General features: G+C 39.2%; 1 protein-coding gene and 1 pseudogene across 1 annotated transcript; both read right to left on the bottom strand.

Annotated features, from left to right (window-relative positions):
* Positions 1–2,039: 2,039 nt before the first annotated feature.
* Positions 2,040–7,368, bottom strand: LOC115733106 (annotated as a pseudogene).
* Positions 7,369–12,084: 4,716 nt separating this feature from the next.
* Positions 12,085–16,181, bottom strand: LOC125314615 (aldehyde dehydrogenase family 2 member C4-like). Its single transcript, XM_048277400.1, has 9 exons — positions 16,015–16,181; positions 15,406–15,548; positions 13,812–14,195; positions 13,417–13,506; positions 13,153–13,326; positions 12,916–13,053; positions 12,681–12,818; positions 12,510–12,571; positions 12,085–12,371 (listed from the first exon to the last, which is right to left on the bottom strand). The coding sequence occupies exons 1-9, from the start codon at positions 16,127–16,129 to the stop codon at positions 12,098–12,100; spliced, it is 1,518 nt and encodes a 505-aa protein (XP_048133357.1). The 5' UTR covers positions 16,130–16,181; the 3' UTR covers positions 12,085–12,097.
* Between the last annotated feature and the right edge of the window lie 3,741 nt (positions 16,182–19,922).

Raw genomic sequence — 19,922 nt, 5'->3', positions numbered from 1 at the left:
CCGGACCGTCGATCCGGTCCGGTTCCCGATCGGTTCTAAGGAACTAATAACACGATAAATTTCTATACGTCTATTAGATTTCACGTCCATTCTCTACATATTTGCTTCTTTGAAAGATATTTGGTGGCCAAAAATCCTTCCAGCCAAACAAAGCAGTCCAATAACTCTTCAGCTGCGCAAGCGCATGCAGTGCTTGTTAGTCATCAGCCAAGAAAAGCAACATGAGCATCTTATAAGCTATGGAAGCCGACAAACAATCCCAACGCTCATGCAGCAACAAAACAACTCTTTCTTGGTACAATGTCATATTTTTCTTTTTTAAATTCAACCAGTCCGGTCCAGGCGGTTCGGTCAGGTCCCATGTCCCTAGAACCGGGAACCGAATCGCTCGGCCACCGGTTTCAATATTAAGAACCGAAAATTAGACTGGACTCATCTAGAACCATGAACCGAACCACCGGTCGGGTTTGGTTCGGGAGGTCCTATTTGCTCACCCCTAATTGGATATACAATAGCGTTTTTTCTGTTAATTAATTGGGCTGTTCGGATTGACTTTTATTTTTCTAATTTTTGTTTTCAAACTTTGCAATGCACACTTCAATTTATGTTTTTTCAATCTTAGGATCAGAACCTTTCACGCTATGCAAATATTGACAAGTAAATTTAAGTACATCATTTTCTTATTAGTTGAAAGAATACTTTAACTCGTTACAAGAGAGTGAAAAAGTTAGATTTTGGGTTTTTAAGTCACAATAAATAGGCTCGGGAGAGTTTTGTTTTGTATCTAGCCGAAAAGAGTTAAATGAAAAATTAATAAGATTCGGCGCACAACCAAATTGAAGTAAAACGTAAAGTAAGAAATAGAAATTTTATCCTGGTTCACCTTACACTAGGGTTACGTTCAGCAGATGATTCCATTATAATTAGCACATCACATATTTCGTTACATCACTCAATTACAAGCGAACAAGAGTATATATAACAGTAGCTACTCATGAGCGGAACTCGCGTGCTTTTCGGAAGTATGCACCACATCCCAACAAAAATAGGCACATCCTTTCCTTTTTAATCATCTAAGAATTGTAAATGAAACATTCATCGTCATGATACTGCTGGAAATCGTTCATGCCTGGTGTAGAGACGGCCCGGCTAGGCCGGGACCGGTATTTTATAACGTCTGGTTGTGGAAAATTGTCTTTGGAACTTGTGGGTGCATTCATCTGAACACCTTTGCAGTACCTTGGACGACTCAAGCATGCAAACCGGCCGCCGGGTTTGTAAAGCACGACTTAAATTAATTCGTGTTGTCGGGTATTTCAATGTTAAGAATTTTGGGGGGGGGGCAGGGCATTACACCTTTAAATTTTTTATTTAAATGAACTAGTTACCATCTCCATAAATTTCGTTTTGACCATTGAACGAGGTAGTGCGTTCATATTATTAGTCAAGAGTGCCTTTTGACCGATGGCTATGCTAGGTGCTGTTTGCTTTCTAAAGAGAATCGTCCACTTTCCCGTTCTCATGCCCTTTTCGACTAGAGTCGCATATTTAGTAATTCCCGAACTTTCTTCATGAACGCAAGATTATGTTCATTCGAAAGACGATTGCATATTCCCGACTTACTGCATAAACTGATCTTGAAAAAAAAGTCTTATCTATGATTGCTGCGGAGTTCATTTTTGTTCTCCTTCTCTCCTTTTCTTTCTTCCTTTCTTCTTTTTTCCAATCTGGTTCAGAGTGTTAGCATACACTTTTCTCATTAAGTTCCATTCAACGCGTTACTTTGCTTTTTTTGTTTTTTTTGGTGAGGAAGGTTGGAGGGCACCCTCCGAGTCGGAGGTCCGCTGTTTCAAATCTCATCAACTGAAAGTTAGTTTCGACACCGTGAACAAGTAGATCCATCCACAGTTGACGTAGCAGCAGTGTTTGCAATGCCGAGTAACGGTTGGCAAATCGGATGGCCTCGGAAGTTGTAACTTTGGCTAGAAAATGATCATCAACGTAGCCTTAAAATCTCCAAGATCGTGCAACAGTAAGCGTAGCTAGAAACCCTTAACATCGTGTGAATTCTGTTTGTTGTAAAATTAAACTCGTAATTCTGAGTTACAACATTATTTGAGCCACCGTATGATGCAAAGTACTTTTCCCTCCATTGTTCTCTCAAAGCCAGGGAGAATTGTAAATCGGGGTCACGACAGATTTGACATGTAGGTATTTGTAGAGAGCATCCAAGCCCAAATCTCTCCCGAAGCCGCTCATCTTGTAGCCACCTATAGGACAGTCATTGTTGAACGCAAAGTAGCAGTTTATCCAGATCACGCCCGCTCGGATGGACCTCGAGACGTGTTCGCCAGATCTATGTTCTTCGTCAGAACCCCCGCCGCTAGACCGTACCTCGTATCGTTGGCCCTCTTGATTGCCTCCTCCACAGTCCTGCAATCCGCCACAAAATGATGAATGCTGCACAATGTGCCTCCTCCATAGTACCCTATGGTGCCCAGAGGCGCACCGCCAGTCAAAAGCGAGGCTCCTTCCCTCTTTCCATGCTCGATGTAAGAAAGTATCTTCACAAACTGCTTCTTATCGACCTAGAATTTTCCGTGATTCGTGTCAGGCTAATTTTCAACCATATGCTTTATCACAAGATCTAGCTTGTTCTTGCTACTTGATTTTGTTCGTTCTTACCTGCGGTCCTTGACGGACGTTTGGATCAAACGGGTCGCTGACCGACCAAGCCTTCACCTTCGCCACTAGCTTCTTCTCGAACTCTTCATAGATCCCTTCCTGAACATAGACACGAGAGCCTGCAACACATATTTCTCCCGGCTTAAGTACACCCCAAGTGCCATAAATTGTGTACGGCGCTCATTTTAGTGCCAAAACTTTCAAATCGATCACTTTAGTGCTAAGTTTTTGTAACTTCGATCACTTCAGTGCCAAAACTTTCAAAACGATCACTTAAGTGCTAACTTTTTTTTAAAACGATCATTTAAGTGCCAATGTTTTTAAAAAACGATCACTTTAGTGCCAAATTCACCGAGCCACGTCATCTCAAATATTAATAAAAAAAATACCACGTGTCGAATTTTCGGCAAGCCACGTTAGCTCCGGCACTAAAGTGATCGTTTTTAAAAGAAGTTGGCACTTAAGTGATCGAAGTTACAAAAACTTAGCACTAAAGTGATCGATTTGAAAGTTTTGGCACTAAAGTGAGCGCCGTACACAACTTATGGCACTTGGGGTGTACTTAAGCCTATTTCTCCCCAAACAGAGAGTGGAATCGAGAAACCGTCATGATTTCAAGTATTGGGAGCTTATCTTTGTTTTCGCAATTGCCATAAAAAGTTCAGACACTGTACCTTGTTTAACAGGATACCTGTAAGAGCAAGATTAGCAGCGCTATCTAAATCAGCATCATCAAATACTATAAGAGGCGATTTCCCATCCAATTCAAGCGAAACTTGTTTCAAATTGCTCATCGCCGCGGCCTGCATCACTATGCGTCCTACTTCCGTAGACCCCATAAAACTGACCTGAAGTGAGGTTTGAATGCCACATCATTCAAAAGCTAAAAATCGACAAGCATATTTATATCAAGTTCAACCGATGTTGTGTCATCCCAAAGAAAGAACTCATATTCGTACCATATCAATGTCCATATGACTGCTTATCGCCGCACCGGCCGTCGGTCCAAAACCGTTTACGACATTGATCACTCCATCAGGAATACCAGCCTGATGAAAAGCAAACCAAGATTTTAGGCAGAAAAATTACCTCATCAATTTCCTGGTATATCCTTTTTTTTTTTCCTGACATAATGTTCAAAATAGGGTTTTCACCTGCTATTGTATTGCTGTATTCAGAATTTTGATTCAAAACCAGTGGAACATTATTACTAGAAAGCTTAACCATCACTTCTAGACTAACAAATAACCAGATTCTTTCATTTTGTCCCGTGAACACTAATTGTTAGAAATTAAGACTTGCTTATTAGTACAATTATATGCTAGAAAAATGATTTATGCTCTTAAAACTTGACTTTTTTGAGTCAGATTGACATACCTTCTCAGCCAAGGTAGCGTAAAAGAGAGCTGATAGAGGGGTTTGCTCGGCGGGCTTCACAACCATGGTACAACCAGCCCCCAGTGCGGGCGCAACCTTCATCATGAACACGGTGGTCGGGGCATTCCAGGGGATGATGTGCCCAACCACGCCAACCGGCTCCCGCAGCGTGTACCCTTGAAGCTCACGTGACATCTTTAGTACCTCGCTGTGGATCTTGTCTGTTGCGCCGGCATAGTACCTGAGCAGCATGGCTGCGTGAGGGATTTCCAAGGCCTTGCCGGAGCTGAATAGCTTCCCCCCATTTATAGTATCCAAAGCTGCCAGTTCATCTATGTGCTCTTCGATTAAGTCTGCGAATTTCGACATGATCCTTCCCCTTTGCTAGTGATATGATTTATAGTCATAGGTCATACAAAAGTGAAAATACGTGAACAATAGAATCCGGAATGAAATGCGGCTAAACTATGTTTTGGAGGTTTAGATAGAACTACATAAATGTAGCTATGTGAAACGAAAATTAAAAACAAGAAACAAAAGAAAGAACTTAATGTCACTAAATTTTTTTGGTCGAAGACTTGTGTTACTAATTGAAATCGAACAATGCTACACTTATTCAAACTGATTCCAAAAGTTAATTTACTAAGTGATGTGTCAAACCATAAGTGATCTTTTAAACAAGTGAGCCACATTCAAGAACCTTATAATTTGACACATCGTTTTGTAATCCGATTATTCTAGCATATTGTATTGAGATAACACCAGGCATGTATCATCCAGTATGCTTCTCTATACGCAAGAAAATGAACCAAAAGCATATGTTCCTAGCAAAAATGCTAAAACTAGACATGTCAAAATGTGTCATAAACCTTTAAGGAAAAAAAATGGGTTACTCATTCTTAATTCATATTTGATGGGCTGAGTTGTTATATGTGTTATCTATATCCTGTAAATAAGTCATAAATAGGTTTAGAATGGTAAAACCCAAAATAATATAGTTGTTATATAGGTTCACAACTTTCTTAAACCCAACCCAAATCTATAACTCTCTCTCACCCAATCTCGCAATTGCTTACTCCGCACTCTTACTTTAGTTTGGGTAAATTGGGTTAAATATGAAAGTAATTTAGCAATATATGAGGGGTTGGGTATGCGTTGCGTTAGGTATAGGACACTAGATTTGTATTATATGAAAATGAGTCAAAAAAGTTAAAAGAGTCAATTTGGGTGGGATTATTTTCAACCCGATGTGAATTGACCCACATGTTTGATGACTAGTAGTCAAAAGAGGCATTCCAAGTGTTCGAAACAAATGTGAAAAACTAAGTCTCCGTTTGTTCCGCGGGAAAAATGAATGATTTAAAAAGTAAAAATGATCGTTTGTATCGCTTATAAAAATGATTATATGAAAAATATTTTCATTATTCATAGAAATATTTAGACAAATTGTTATTGATAATGAAAATATTTTCAATCGAAACAAATTATCACTTACAGAAAAATATTTTTCAAATCATTCATTTTTCAATAAAAACAAATGGTGCCTTATAATAGTTATTAAGTAAGTCAATCACATGTTAAGAATTTTAAGAATGGGTAAACTTTATCATTCATTTTTTTCTCGATATGAATGACTCATTCCGGAAAGTACTAAAAGTTAGCTACCTTAAAATATTCAATTTCCTAAACATCACCACCAAAAAAAAAAAAAACAAATGTACAACTGCAGCTCTGTGAATAAATTAGGAAACATATTTTAAGTTGATTATATGTACTCTCGCCTCTATGATTGGTCGAAGAATCTTCCTCAACTTAATTCCCATGAAGTGTTCGAATTTCCTACCAAGAAAAAAAGTCACAATGTCTGTCAGATGTAAATTAATCGTCTCACGACATGATTTGGATTATACTAATCTCCATCGATTTCTTTTTGTTTGGATTTCGTATATCTGTATTCTAATTAATTGGAGTTATTAATGTGTCACTGCTAAATGGTGTGCCATCGCACAGAACATAGTATAGCTCATGAGAAACCCACTATTGCTAATATGATGACTTTGGGATTTTTATTAGGGCATTATATTTTGGGAAATGCTTCCCCGACACTACTGTCAGGAACGATATAATCTCAACTGTAAGTTCACGTACCATCACCGCGTGTTTTGCACAAAACACTCATTAATCGGGAGACTGTACGGTAAAAAATAATTGACAGTAGTCACGATCTTGACAGACTGTCGGACTTACAGTGTTCTTATTTCTTCTCCTAGAAAGCCAAAAAGATTCCGCTCATGAGCTTTGGGACACTGCGCTTTATGCTCTTGACTAATAGAGACTTTACTTGGTAGTTGATACTCGCCTGCTATTTTTCTTAGCGTTGAGACTACGCTCGAACCCGTCAACGATTCCATAGTCAAGATAAAAAGGAAAGACAAACATGAAAATCGATTTACTAAATGAAGTGTCGATTTAGTGAATGATTCCGGCTAGAATTAATCACGTCGTGTCGATAAAATCAAATTCGTGGGGGAATTTTGTGAAATGGCTCCTAGTGGCATTGTCCGTTTTTAATTTGATGGAAAAGGGGGGGGAGGGGACGTACGTAGCCGGGCATGCGCGGCCAAGGGCCGTGGTCAAATGCTCGGCGGGCAGCTTTCACGGCCAAATCCACGTCCTCTTTGTCTCCCTCTGCAACTCTCGCCGTCACTTGTCCATTTCTTGGATCTATCGTCTCCAATGTTCTCCCTGTTCATCCAGTTTCAATCACCATAACACATTAGAAACCTCAGAATCATCATCATCATCATCATCATCATCATCATCATCAGAAGAAGAAGAAGAAGGTTTTGTTAGGAGTGCGACTCTCTGTCAAGGTCAATCGTGATTCAGCTGGTCGTTTTCCTTTAAATCCTCTGTTTTCTGTACTTCGGAACAGAGCATCGAATTGTATTCATCAGAAAGATAACTGCTCGAATGAGGCTACAGAATGGTTTGTTCACGGCGCAACTTTATTATTTTTCCCCTTCCTGAGAAGAAAGTATTAAGCTAGCTAGAACAGAAGAGCGCATCTTTCTGTGAGAAGAGTGCGGGGGAAACGGGAAACCAAAGGAATGGATCTTCTTCGAGGCAGCGCCAAAAAACTTGACGAGAAAACCGGCGAATCCTACCTTTGACAGAGTCGACGAACTCGCCATTGATGAAGAGCTTGGTGAACTTGATCTCTGGAACAAGATCATCGTAAGTCTTCGGACTCCCGTTTGCATTGCTCTGGTTCTCCGCCATCTCTCTCTTCTCTGCACTCAGAATCTCTTAAGGGTCTCTTTATATAGTAGATAAGTCATTTTCCTTCTTGCAACACGCAGGTGTATTCCTTTTTTTTGGGTTTGGGTGGGGGGTCGTAAAGAAATTTCAATGACGAAATATTGAGGGTTGTTACCCGATAAGCCCAAAAGCGGGGCATCCGCACTGGCGTGTTTAGGAAAGATACACTTTCCACCGATAATTGTCCAAAGATTCCTAAACTTAATTTACGGCGGCCAATTAAGTCTTAAACCTTTTTAATTATATCAATTTTGACCTAAAATTTTTAATAATTTGCCAATTTAGTCCTAAACATTTCAATTGTGCCAATTTAGTCATATATCGGCAAATCGTGAAAATGTTTGTTAAATTTACAAATCGTCAAAAGAGAGAACTCAATTGGCACAATTGAAATATTTATGACTGAATTGAATTGGCAAGCCCTCAAAAAGTTAAGGACTCAATTGGCACAATCGAAATATTTACGATTGAATATGCCACCATACAATAAGTTTAGGACTTTTAAAACAAATTTCTCTTTATCCGCTGATTACAGGTGACGAGACGAAAGATTAGCCACGACACAAAAAGATGCTTGTTGAATGGCTTGGATAAGGGCTAGTAATTCGCACAGGCGCTACTTAAGTTGAGGGGATATAACGTGAAAAACATGTAATCACAGGAGACCACCCCTCGATCAACTAGGTTAGGAGTTTAAGATCTTCGATGTGCAAACATAATTGGTGAGAAGACACAAACAATCTGACGTGAACGAACCAATTTAATTGATTGATACTTATGGCTCAACGGTCACGTGCAAGATATTGCTAGTTTCTGCCGGAGCATCGAACGGGACGACGGGCTAGCTTTATTATAATCATGGAAGGTAGGGAATCTTTTCTACATAATATGCACATCCATGTGTATCAAAAAAGTCCCAAGCTATTAGAAACGGACCCACCTGCCTTTCGTATCTTAATCGTCACTCCCTCTTGCTCGAAGACTCTCAGGCGGAGAAAATTTTCCTAAAAGTCATAAATCTGTTACTTTTTCGACAATTTAGTCTTAAATTTTTTAATTATATCAATTAATTCTTAAATATTTTCATGTTTTTTCTATTGAGTCTATCCGACCAATTATGGCCAGAATTCACCGATGCGGACATCGGGTCCTAAATGTCGTTTGTTGAAGTATTTCTCACACATCACTTGACAACGGGTCCTAAATGCTCTTTATAATTATGTGGTCTTTGTATATATATCGGTTTAAGTTTTTGGATTGGATTTTCGAACAATATTGAAGTTTATCATTCATTCCCTAATTATTTAATTAACTACTTTTACGTTCTTTTATTTGCACCATATATGTTTCGCTATTTCACATCTTGGTTAGGACGTCAAGCATTGAAAAATGGGCTAATATTTTCCTTCATCGCATCTTGGAGGATTACAACCAATTGGAGGAATTTGCTCCAATAAAAACCTCATGCTTGCTCCGTTTGTTTTCTACAGAAAATAAGGGTGCGATGCGGAAAATAAGAATGCATGACAACACTTCTAAAAGTAAATTTCTGGTTAGAAGTGCTTCTGGAGCGGAAATCCGTTTAATAACATAACTTCTCAAATAGAAATCTGTTTGGTAAAAATTTCTATTTCCAAAAGAAATTTCTACTTCTAAGGTAAGTTTTCACTTCTGAAATTGTTTTTCCCCCAATTTGAGAGGTTAAAAAGAATTGTTTCTTAACTCAAGAAGTACTTCTCGCATCATCTTCTTTTCATTATACCCCTACTCTCTTTTTTACCACACCGGCCTCCGCCAACCTCCACCGCCGACCACCACCCTCGTTGCCAAACACTAACCAACACCCGCCATTGCCCACCGCAGACCTCCACCGATTGCTACCCATTGCCGCCACCTACCGATTGTCCCTCGCCGCCAACCACCGTCCACACCCGACCTCTGCTGGCTGCCGCTTATCGCCGCCGGTGACCACCGCCACCTGCCAACCAACACCGCCATTGCCCACCATCGATCTTCGCCGGCCGTCGCTAACCATCGACCACCGCCTACCTCCGTTGGTTGCCGCCCCTTGTCGCCAACCACCGCCCAACGTTGACCGCCAACCTTTGACCACCGCTCTGCTAGCCACCGCCGTCGAATTGCCGTCTCCTGCGGCTAGAGTAAAAATACATAATATTTTTTATTTTAAAAGTAAATAATATTTTTCAATAATAAAAATTATTTTTTAAAGAAATTTCAAAAGTTTAAAAATGAAGTAGAAATTTTTTGGCTGTCGACAATAATTTTTCGTAGAAGATTTTCTATTGATAATATTTCAGAAGTAGAAATTTTCGATTGTTACCGAATGAATTTCCTTGATAAGAAATCAACTTCGAGAGTAGAAGTATAAAAATCAACTTCTGGCTAGAAGTTAATTTTTGAAGTAGAAGTGTTGCCATGTGCGTCCTAAATGATTTATAATTTTTTTAAAAAAATGATCTCTTATATTTCTTAAAATAATTAGTCAATGAAAAAAATCTATTATCGACAACAATTTATGTATAAGCATTTTCAAGGATAATGAAAAAAATTCATTCATTCATTTTTATAAGCGAAATAGCAATTAATTTTAAGAAAATATTTTTCAAATCATTTTTTTTTTCGCAAAACAAACGAAACCATAGAAAATTATCTCGTCATTTTCATTCCAGTTTGCTTGTGAGAGCAGGTAAGCTTGAAGGTGGCATTTTCATATATCCTCAGCCAGCTAGCCTTGATAATACTAGCCACCTAAATGGTCAACTAATCCCATGGATGCATGGAAATCATCTAGTATAAATTTGTTATTGCTTCACTCACGAAGTGACGAGCATGAACCAGAAATCACATTGCACTAAGGTTTCATTTGTTTCACGTAAAACAACTTTCAAGAATTTTTTTTTTTATTTTCGAGCATTTGGTTCATAAAAAAAATTAGTCAATGCAAACATATTCAAAAGCGAAGAAAATATTTTCCTCTTTTTGAAAAAAGAAAATCATTTTCCCTTCTCTTTCTTTCACCAAATCAAGCACGTAGTTCTCCATACATTCTATTTCGTTATTTTGATTTCTTTTTATTTTTCACTTTCTTTTTAAAAAAAATTAAATTTCTAATTATCTTTCTTATCTTTTTTATATTTTTCTTTTTCGTTTTTCCTTCTTCTTCAGCCAGTCGCCGATTATGGTGACGGTTGACAACCAGCCACAGGTGAGGTGGTCCGGTGGAATCGTATAGTCCAATAAGTCATCAACAAACAAGGAAATCGATTTGAGGGATACCCAGAAACAGACAGGCCACCAAAAGAATTATAGGCGAGAGGAATTAGTAACAAGGACTGTTGCCAGTCGACCACAAATTACAATTATGTGTTGAAATTAGAGGACAAGAGGATCTGTCGATTCCAATGTCAAATGACTATTCTTTTTTGGTCGGAAAATAGACTTTCGTTACTTTGAAACACCCAATAAATCAAAGTTTTCGACATCAACACATAGGGGTTTAGGTATAGAATAAAGCCATGTGGAGAGGAGGGAGCCGGATTACTGTGCTTTTGCTGTCCAATCCGAGGTCCCATTAGTAGCTTTTTAAAATGATGATTAACGAACGAAAAACATGCCTAAAATCTCGGAGATTCCCAAATACGGTTAATTAAATTTATGAGGAAAATTTCAAATAAGGATCCGAATTGCCTTCACATTCTCAAATAATGACATGAAGTTGACTTTGTTTCAAATAAGGGCATGACTAAGGGGCATTTTCGTCTTTTCATTTTTTGAGTTTTGTTTTTCTATTTTTTCGTCATTTCTATTTTTTTTCGTTTTTCTTTTTGCCTTCTCTTTTCTTTTTCTTTCCTTTTTTCCTTTTTTTTCTTCCTCCCCTCCCTAGGCCATCGCCAACCTCAGACCACCCTCGCTTGGGCCAACGTCGGGCAAGGGCTGCCCTTGCGCCGGCGTCTAACTAGGGCTGCCGTCACCCTGGTGAGGTAATCCTCGCTTGGGCAAGCGAGGGGTCCCCTTGCCTTTGCCCGACGCCGGCCCGAGCGAGGGTAGCCGGATGCCGGCTTGTGCAACACCGGGTTGGGCGAGGGTGGCCCCTAAGGCTGGTGATGGCCTGGGACGGGAGGGGAGAAAAAAGAAAAGGAAAAAGAAAAGGCAAAAAGGAAAAAAAAAGAAAAGAAACGAAAAAAGAAAAAGAATACAAAACCAAAAAAATGAAAGGACGAAAATGCCCTTCGGTCATGTCCTTTTTTGAAACAATTTGAGCGCTTCAGGCCCCATTGCAAACAAGGCCCACTTCAGGCCTTTTTTTAAAATTTTCCCAATTTATTATTTACCTTTTATCATGTTTCCTATTGATATATTACTCCCGCACCTTAAAATTCCAGGACTTCCTCTTGATTTTCTTCCAATTTCAAGCCAAGTAGTTTCCCATCCTGGATCAACGCAGAACCCCTTATTTTTTTCGCTTTCTGGGTGAAACAAGCACCGGAAAACTCTTGACGATAGACAACACAGAAATTGCACACAAGTGGTTGCCCCCTTTCGTAGCATGAAACTGTTAACGTCATCTGTGCGCCAAAATGATCTGCATTCTGTTTCTTGTAATTATACCTCATAATTCTGAATTACACATTGTTTGAGCCGCCATGTGATGCAAAGCCAGGGAGAGTTATAAATCGTTCCCACAAAAATTCTCTCAAAGCCAGGGAGAGTTATAAATCGGGGTCACAACGGATTTAACATGTAGGTACTTGTGGAGGGCATCCAAACCGAGATCTCTCCCGAAGCCGCTCATCTTGTAGCCACCATAAGGGCAGTCGTTGTCGAACGCAAAGTAGCAGTTTATCCAGATGACGCCAGCTCGGATTGACCTCGAGACCGTGTTCGCCAGATCTATGTTCTTCGTCAGAATCCCTGCCGCTAGACCGTACCTCGTGTCGTTGGCCCTCTTGATTGCCTCCTCCACGGTCCTGCAATCCTCCGCAAAATGATGAATGTCGTCGCACAATGTACTATAATAGTTCTCTGTGTTTGTTCCAGCCACAAAGAGTAGTGGCTCAATTGCGTCGAACCAATAGCTTTGGATATCAACAGTGGGGCATACTCACTTGAATTTCATGAGCGACATGACGGGGCCGAAAATCTCATCCTTCACGATCATGTTGTCCTCCTGATGGAACCAGAGAGTTCGAGGATAGCGCAAAATAGATAGAAGTTTAGTTCCTCTCAAAGCAAAGCCGCATGTTCTTTAAGGAACGTGCTGTGGATTGATAGTGTACCTTAACATTCGTGAAAATTGTTGGCTTAATGTAATACCCTTCGGTGCCCATACGCTCGCCCCCGGTCAAAAGAGTGGCTCCTTCTCTCTTTCCATGCTCGATGTAAGAAAGTATCTTCTCAAACTGTTTCTTATTGACCTAGGATTTACCACAATTCGTGTCAGGCTAATTGTCTACCATAAGCTTTATCGAACAATCTAGCCGATTCTTGCTTCATGCTAGGATTCGCTCTTACCTGTGGTCCTTGACGGACATTAGGATCAAACGGGTCGCCGACCGACCAAGTCTTCGCCTTCGCCACTAGCTTCTTCTCAAACTCTTCACAGATTCCTTCCTGAACATAGACACGAGAGCCTGCAACACATATTTCTCCCTGAAACAGAGGGTTCAATCAAGAAACCATCATGATGTCGGGCATTTGAAGCTTATTCTTTGTTTTCGCAAACTCCAAAAAAAAAATCAAACACCTTACCTTGTTAAAGAGGATACCAGTCAGAGCAAGATCAGTAGCGGTATCTAAATCGGCATCATCAAAGACTATGAGAGGCGATTTCCCGCCCGATTCGAGGGACACTTGTTTCAAGTTGCTTGTCGCCGCAGCCTGCATCACCATGCGTCCTACTTCCGTAGATCCCGTAAAACTGACCTGAAGTGAGGTTTTGCAAGTTGCATTAGTCCAAGTTGAAAACTCATGAGCACATCAAATTTCCATGAAAGAAAGAACTTGGGATCGTACCATATCAATGTCCATATGACTGCTTATCGCCGCACCGGCCGTCGGTCCAAAACCGGTTATGACATTGATCACTCCATCAGGAACACCGGCCTGATAAAAAGCAAACCAAGATTTAAAGGCAGAAAATTTACCTGGATAATTTTCATGTGTATCCTCCCCTTCTTTTTTTCGACAATCGTTTTCTACAACAACTTTGTTATGACATAACAGATATTCAAAGCGTGTGTCCACTTGCTTAACCATCACTTCTAGACTAATAAATGACGAAATTATTTCGATGTGTCTACTGAACTAATTCCAAATAATTAAATTATCCATTTATTAATACAATTGCATGATAGAAAAAATGATTTCTGCTCTCGAAAAACGTCTTTCCCACGTCAATATCGACGTACCTTCTTAGCCAAATGACCGTAAAAGAGAGCCGACAGAGGGGTTTGCTCAGCGGGCTTCACGACCATGGTGCAACCAGCCGCCAGTGCCGGGGCAACCTTGACAAAGAACATGGTGGTCGGGAAGTTCCAAGGGATGATGTGCCCGACCACGCCAACGGGCTCCCGCAGCGTGTAACCATGAAGCTCACGCGACATCTTCAATACCTCGCCATGGATCTTGTCCGCTGTGCCGGCATAGTACCTGAGACATGTGGCAGCAAGAGGGATGTCCATGGCCTTGCCCATACCGAACAGCTTCCCGGCGTCGATAGTGTCCAGAGCGGCCAGCTCATCTATATTCTCTTCGATCAAGTCTGCAAATTTCGACATGATCCTTCCTCTTTGCTGTTGATCAAATTTATAATCAAATGTAATATAAAATTCAAGTTCATGAACATTGGGATTCAGAATGCAATGTGGCTTCCACACAGGAAACTATGTTCTGGATTTGGATAGAACTTCCTTTTTCCATCAAAATTAAGAAGATAATACCACCAGAATTAATTCGTAAATTCACGAATCACTTATGAATACAATTTTTATCGAAATTACACTTGTTAACAAACATCTAACCGCCTACATGTAAGATTTTTTTTTTTTTTTGGTTCCTTGTCTCTTCTTTTTTAAACGTGGAATTGCAGACAACTTTACACAATCAGCACAAAAGCACAAAAGAACACACGACAAACCAATCGAATCACATGTCAATGTTTTCAATGCTCACAACTTGTCATTTGTCCGTATGGTATTGCTTGATAGGGTCGGACACTTCCAAATTCAACGGCCATTAAGTACTTTTGTTGGCACCCCCGGAAGATAGGGAAAATGAAAAATAAATCCCAAAAATATAATTAATTTTATTATTATTTTACCCAAAATCGTATTTTGATCGTCATCATCTCAACCATTATTAGTCATGGAGAAGATACTTTCATTTCGTTGGTCCTCCCTGATTTCTTCGGGCTCAACGCCGCCCTCCTCCCTTGCTTGCCTCTTTGAAATCACCAAATTAGGGACCGCTCAGGTTTGACCAATATTTGAGAAAATGTTACTGAAAATTGGAAAATATCTTTGGAGGAAAATTTGACGTCTCCATTATAATTAAGGCTCCATTAGTTTCACGAATAATAAATGATGTCGAAAATATTTTCATTTTGAACAATATAAATATTTTCATCATCGGCGACAATTTATGTCTAAATACTTTCGTGGACGTGAAAGTATTTTTTTTGCTTGTTTATTCATTTTTTTAATCGATTCAAATAATCATCTTTGGGAAAATATATTCCGAACCATTCATTTTGCACAAAACAAATCAAGCCTAAGTTGAAGAAGATTTTTCGATGAATCCTACGACGTAGTCGCTTAAATAGAATTTATAATTTTGCCCCTAGACGCTGCAGTTGCACAAGTATTCTTTTCGATGTTACAGTTGCTTATGCTAGATTAGGAAAATAACTATTTCGGCATAGCTAACTTTAATAGAAAATGCTAAGCAGTTAAAGCCGTTTTGTAAGGTGACGAGTCAATAAATTGAAGGGGCAGGGGACGTTACGTAGCCGGGAAGGCGGGGCCAAGGTCCATGGTCAAATGCCTGGCGGGCAGCTTTCACGGCCAAATCCACGTCCTCTTTGTCTCCCTCTGCAACTCTCGCTGTCACTTGTCCATTTCTTGGATCTATCGTCTCCAATGTCCTCCCTGTTCATCCAGTTTCGATCACCATCGGAAACTAGAAACCCAAAAGGGGAAAAGAAGAAGAAGAAACCGACGAGAAAAAGAATTTGTGGGGACTGAACGAGTTTTTCTAATGGTCAACTGCAATACGATGTAAGATTTCTCTCAAGGGTCCATCTTGATTCAGATGGTCCTTGTCCTTTCGATGCTCTGTTTTTCTGTACTCCGAACAGAGCGTGTGAATTTCACTCATCAAGAGCAGAACAGCTCGAGTGAGATCAAAACCAACTTCAGGGCAATCGGATCATGGCACGACCGTAGTTTTTTTTTTTTTTTTATTAAACTTTTTTAGAAAAAGGATAAGCTAGCAAAGAACAGAACTTTACGAGCACATCTGTCTGAGAGAAGAGTGCGGTGAAACATGAAACAGAGTAATGAATCTTCATCAAGCCAGCGCAAGAACTTGACAAGAAAGTTGGTGAATTTCTACCTTTGACAGAGTCGACGAACTCGCCATTGATGAAGAGCTTGGTGAACTTGATCTCCGGGACGTGAGCATCGTAACTCTTCAGACTCCCGTTTCCGTTGCTCTGGTTCTCTGCCATCTCTCACTCCTCTGCACTCAAAACTCTCTTACGTTTTTGGCAGGAGGGAGGAGGGACGGTCCCCTTATATAATAGATAGTCGTTTTTCTTCTAGCAACACCTAGGTCGGATTCATGAATCATCCTTGTTTTTTGCCTTTTCGGTTTTGACTTAAGTTCATAAAAGAATAATTTACAGAACACCGTATAAAACCTCGTAATTCGTGTTCACGACATTTAAGTTAATAGCATATGACGGGAAAATTTTTCAATCCGGTATGTTAAGAATTAAGAATTCAAGAGTTCGGTCAAAATTCATGTGAACACAAATGCACTAGCTAAGGTTTATGTGTTGATTTCTTTAACTACTATGCAAATGATATGTCTAGCATTCAGATTCAGCTATATTATGACATTTTTTTTTTGTCTTTTTTCCAACTCAAGGATGGAGTTTCATTATATTCATGTGGTATTCATGATGTAATAACTATATAAACATGACAAAAAATTGAGTTCTTATGCTCCACAACATATACTACGTAAAAGGAGAAAAAAACCTCTTGTAAGTCATAAGGACAACAAAACCCTTTTAAAAACAGCTTAATTAAACCCTAAAAGGGCATTATTTTTTTTTTTTTTAATCATACAGTGTGGCGTGGTCGAGACGTGTATGCACTCACGCCACACGTGTTGACCACGCCTTTTTTTTCCGTCGTGCATATGGATGGAATTCCATGTGGTCTAAAAGTCAGAGGACATCAACTTATTTCCCAAAGTTGACGTGACTCGCGCGCAACTGGCGGTTGAAAGACCACGTTAAAACTAGCTATGAACTGTCTTAATTCAAATAAAATTAATCAGAGAAAAATTTTAAATAAAGATTCGAAGTGTTCTCATTATTTCATGAAAGGGACTGATCAAAAGTATTTTCTTTATTTTTTTAATTTTCTTCCTTTTTCCTTTTTTTTTTCCTTTTCTTCTTGCTAGTTGACCGGCCACCGTCAATAAGGACGGACAAAAAAGAAAAAGAAAAAAATAGGAAAAAAGAAAAATAGTATAGAAATTAAAAAAGAAAATGACGAAAATGCCCTCGATCATGCTCTTGTTTGAAATGATGTCACTTTTAGCCTTTATTTCGAATTTTTCCTTAATCAGTTGACACGTTTAATCATGGGTCTTAGTCCGTTTGATTTCATTTTGCTCAAAATGTCTAGTCGAAGGGGATAATGGGAAGTTTGCGTTTCTATATTTGGCTGTGCATTTAATGCGCATCTTTGCACCAATGAGAAATGGTAAGAAATGGCGTCCCGGCCGTTACTTGGGGTTGACTTTTCTCTATGGGAACGAGATGATTCCTTTCCCCCTACGAAAAAGTAGGCAATTCCTTTGGTGTTCCAACGATGAAATCTAACTCGTTCTTGACATTTTGTTGGGTTTTGAAAATTGGAAAAGAAAATGCACTTCAGCCGCTTGAAGGATGCATATACGTGACGATTGATATAGAATACGAATTAAATTTCAAGTATTCGTGATTTTTTTTCGTGCTCTTTAAAGCTTGTGATCGACATCGATGTCCAGAAAAATATTCATGTGAATGAGAACAATCGAATTGAGCAACGAGTGAATCATGAAGCGTTTTATCATGGTGAAATTAAAATTTGAAGATCACCACCAAGAGACACCATGAAGTAAGAGGTGGGAGGCAATATGCCCTTGCCGAAGTAGCTTGGGTGATCAGTGCATTAGTGGCGTGAGTTGATGGATAAGTGCGGTCAAGCATTATTTATGATTATCATATTTGCAATAATTGATTCTAGCAAAATAAGTGATGATTTTCTAAAAAATTCTAAACATTTTGTATTGCGGTCAATTCAATTTTAAACTTTTCCATTTAGCCAATTTACTCTGGAACTTTTAAACAATTTTATAATGTAGCCTATTCCAGCCAATTTTTTCTGAAAATTGCCGATGTAAACGCCAATTATCCTATGTGGGATGGTTGAAGGGCTTTTTCTAATTTTTTTTTTAAATTTTCTTATTTTTTCCTTTCCTTTTTCTCTTTTCTTTTTTTCCTACTTTCTTTCGCCGGTCCCCGGTCTTGACGAAAAAATAAATTTTCAACCAAAATTAATTAGAAAGATACATTGAAAAATCATTAAAAGGTTGAGGACTAAATTGGTCAAACTAAAAAATTTAGAGATGAAGACACTAGAAGTATTAAAAGTTTCATACGATGCTGGCTGTGGTGTAATTTTTCTTGTCGAGTCACTTAAATGCCACTTGAAAAAATAAATAATCACTTAAGTGCTAACGCCAATTGGGTTGGCAGAAATTCAACGTGACCACATTTTGTTAATTTCCTCGACCGACGTGGCTTGCCAGCATACCCAATTAGCATACCCCTAAACCACGTCATCTGCATGTTTTGTCTCGAATGTAAAACCCTAATTTGAATTTTTCTAAATTCAAAACCCTAATTCAATTTTCCCTCAAAACCACTTTCTTCCCCTAAGAAACGACAGGAATCCCTAGGCACTGAATATCAGCAGGGACTTCAATCGCCAATCTATCTCACAACCCTCATCACGTCCCACCTGCTTTTGCTTTCCGGAAGTCTACTTTGTTGTGGCTTTGGAGCATCCTTCAAGTGCCTCATCCTCAGCCTCTCGAGAAACATCATGTGCTTCATGGGCTGAACCGCCGGTCGGTGGCACGACGACGGCGGTAGCAACAGTAACACATGGGCCTGAGCTTGAGCCTTGCCAGCATCGTCGTGTGATGCTAATCTGATGAGGCACCTGGCAGAGGGAGGAGGGGAGAGTGGGAGGAAATTAGAGGAGAGAGAGAGATGGGACAAGATTGCTCAACCCATGCTCCCACACTTCGTGCGTGCGGCGTCGTTTAGGAAGTCCATGTGGACTTGTTTTTAATATAAAGATGACATGTCCGACTAAATATTTTATTATAAATCTACCGAAATTTATTGCCGGAAAATACTTAAGTGATCATTTTTTTTATCCGATTTGGCACATAAGTGAGGCGGCGAAAAATTTCAGTACCAAAGTAAGAACCTGATCAAAGTTTCGATATTTCTAATGTCCTTAGGCGAAGAGTTTGAAACAAATTGTCTTCTGCATAATTAATTTGGGACTTTTTAGAAAAAAAAAACTGTAATAAAATAATAAAGGGTACGGAGATGAAGGATATTTTCGTAAATATGAGGGATGACGCCAAATTCAAAAGTTTGTCTTACAATTTGTATGCATAGATATTTTTATGTCCATTCTAACACCGCCACACCATCATGAATCCTAGTGAAAATTCTTCTTTGTTTTTCTCAAAATGAAAACTGGCGATGATAAGGATGGTCAGACCAATAATTGAATTCGCTCTTGCGGTACTGGCTGCCCATTTCGTCAGATTGTGGTTCTTACGAAAATGACTCGTCAATTAAAAATTTCGTGCAATGAGCATTCACAGAATACGATATTTGTTCGCCCTTGGCTAATTTTTTTTAATATTCTCAGAAGTACGTAGTTTGTGTATTATTAGTATGGATAAATACACCGAAAATCTTAAAACTTACCGTCAAAATACAGTGGAGTCTTAAAACTTTAAAAGAGCGTCATCAAATCCTAAAACTTATCGCGGAAGTATAATTGAGTCCTAAAACTTTCAGGAAGTGCAATCAAATCCTAAAAAAAAATTTAGTTTGTACAATCAAGTTCTAACGTTTATCAGCATTTTCCGTTTATCAAGTTGGACAAAATTAATGAAAGGACTCGATTGTAGTAAATTAACAAATTTTAGTACTT

Source organism: Rhodamnia argentea, chromosome 4, assembly GCF_020921035.1.
Source record: "Rhodamnia argentea isolate NSW1041297 chromosome 4, ASM2092103v1, whole genome shotgun sequence".
NCBI lineage: Eukaryota > Viridiplantae > Streptophyta > Magnoliopsida > Myrtales > Myrtaceae > Rhodamnia > Rhodamnia argentea.
The sequence above is the reverse complement of the archived record's forward strand: the minus strand, read 5'-3'. Positions and strand labels throughout refer to the sequence as shown.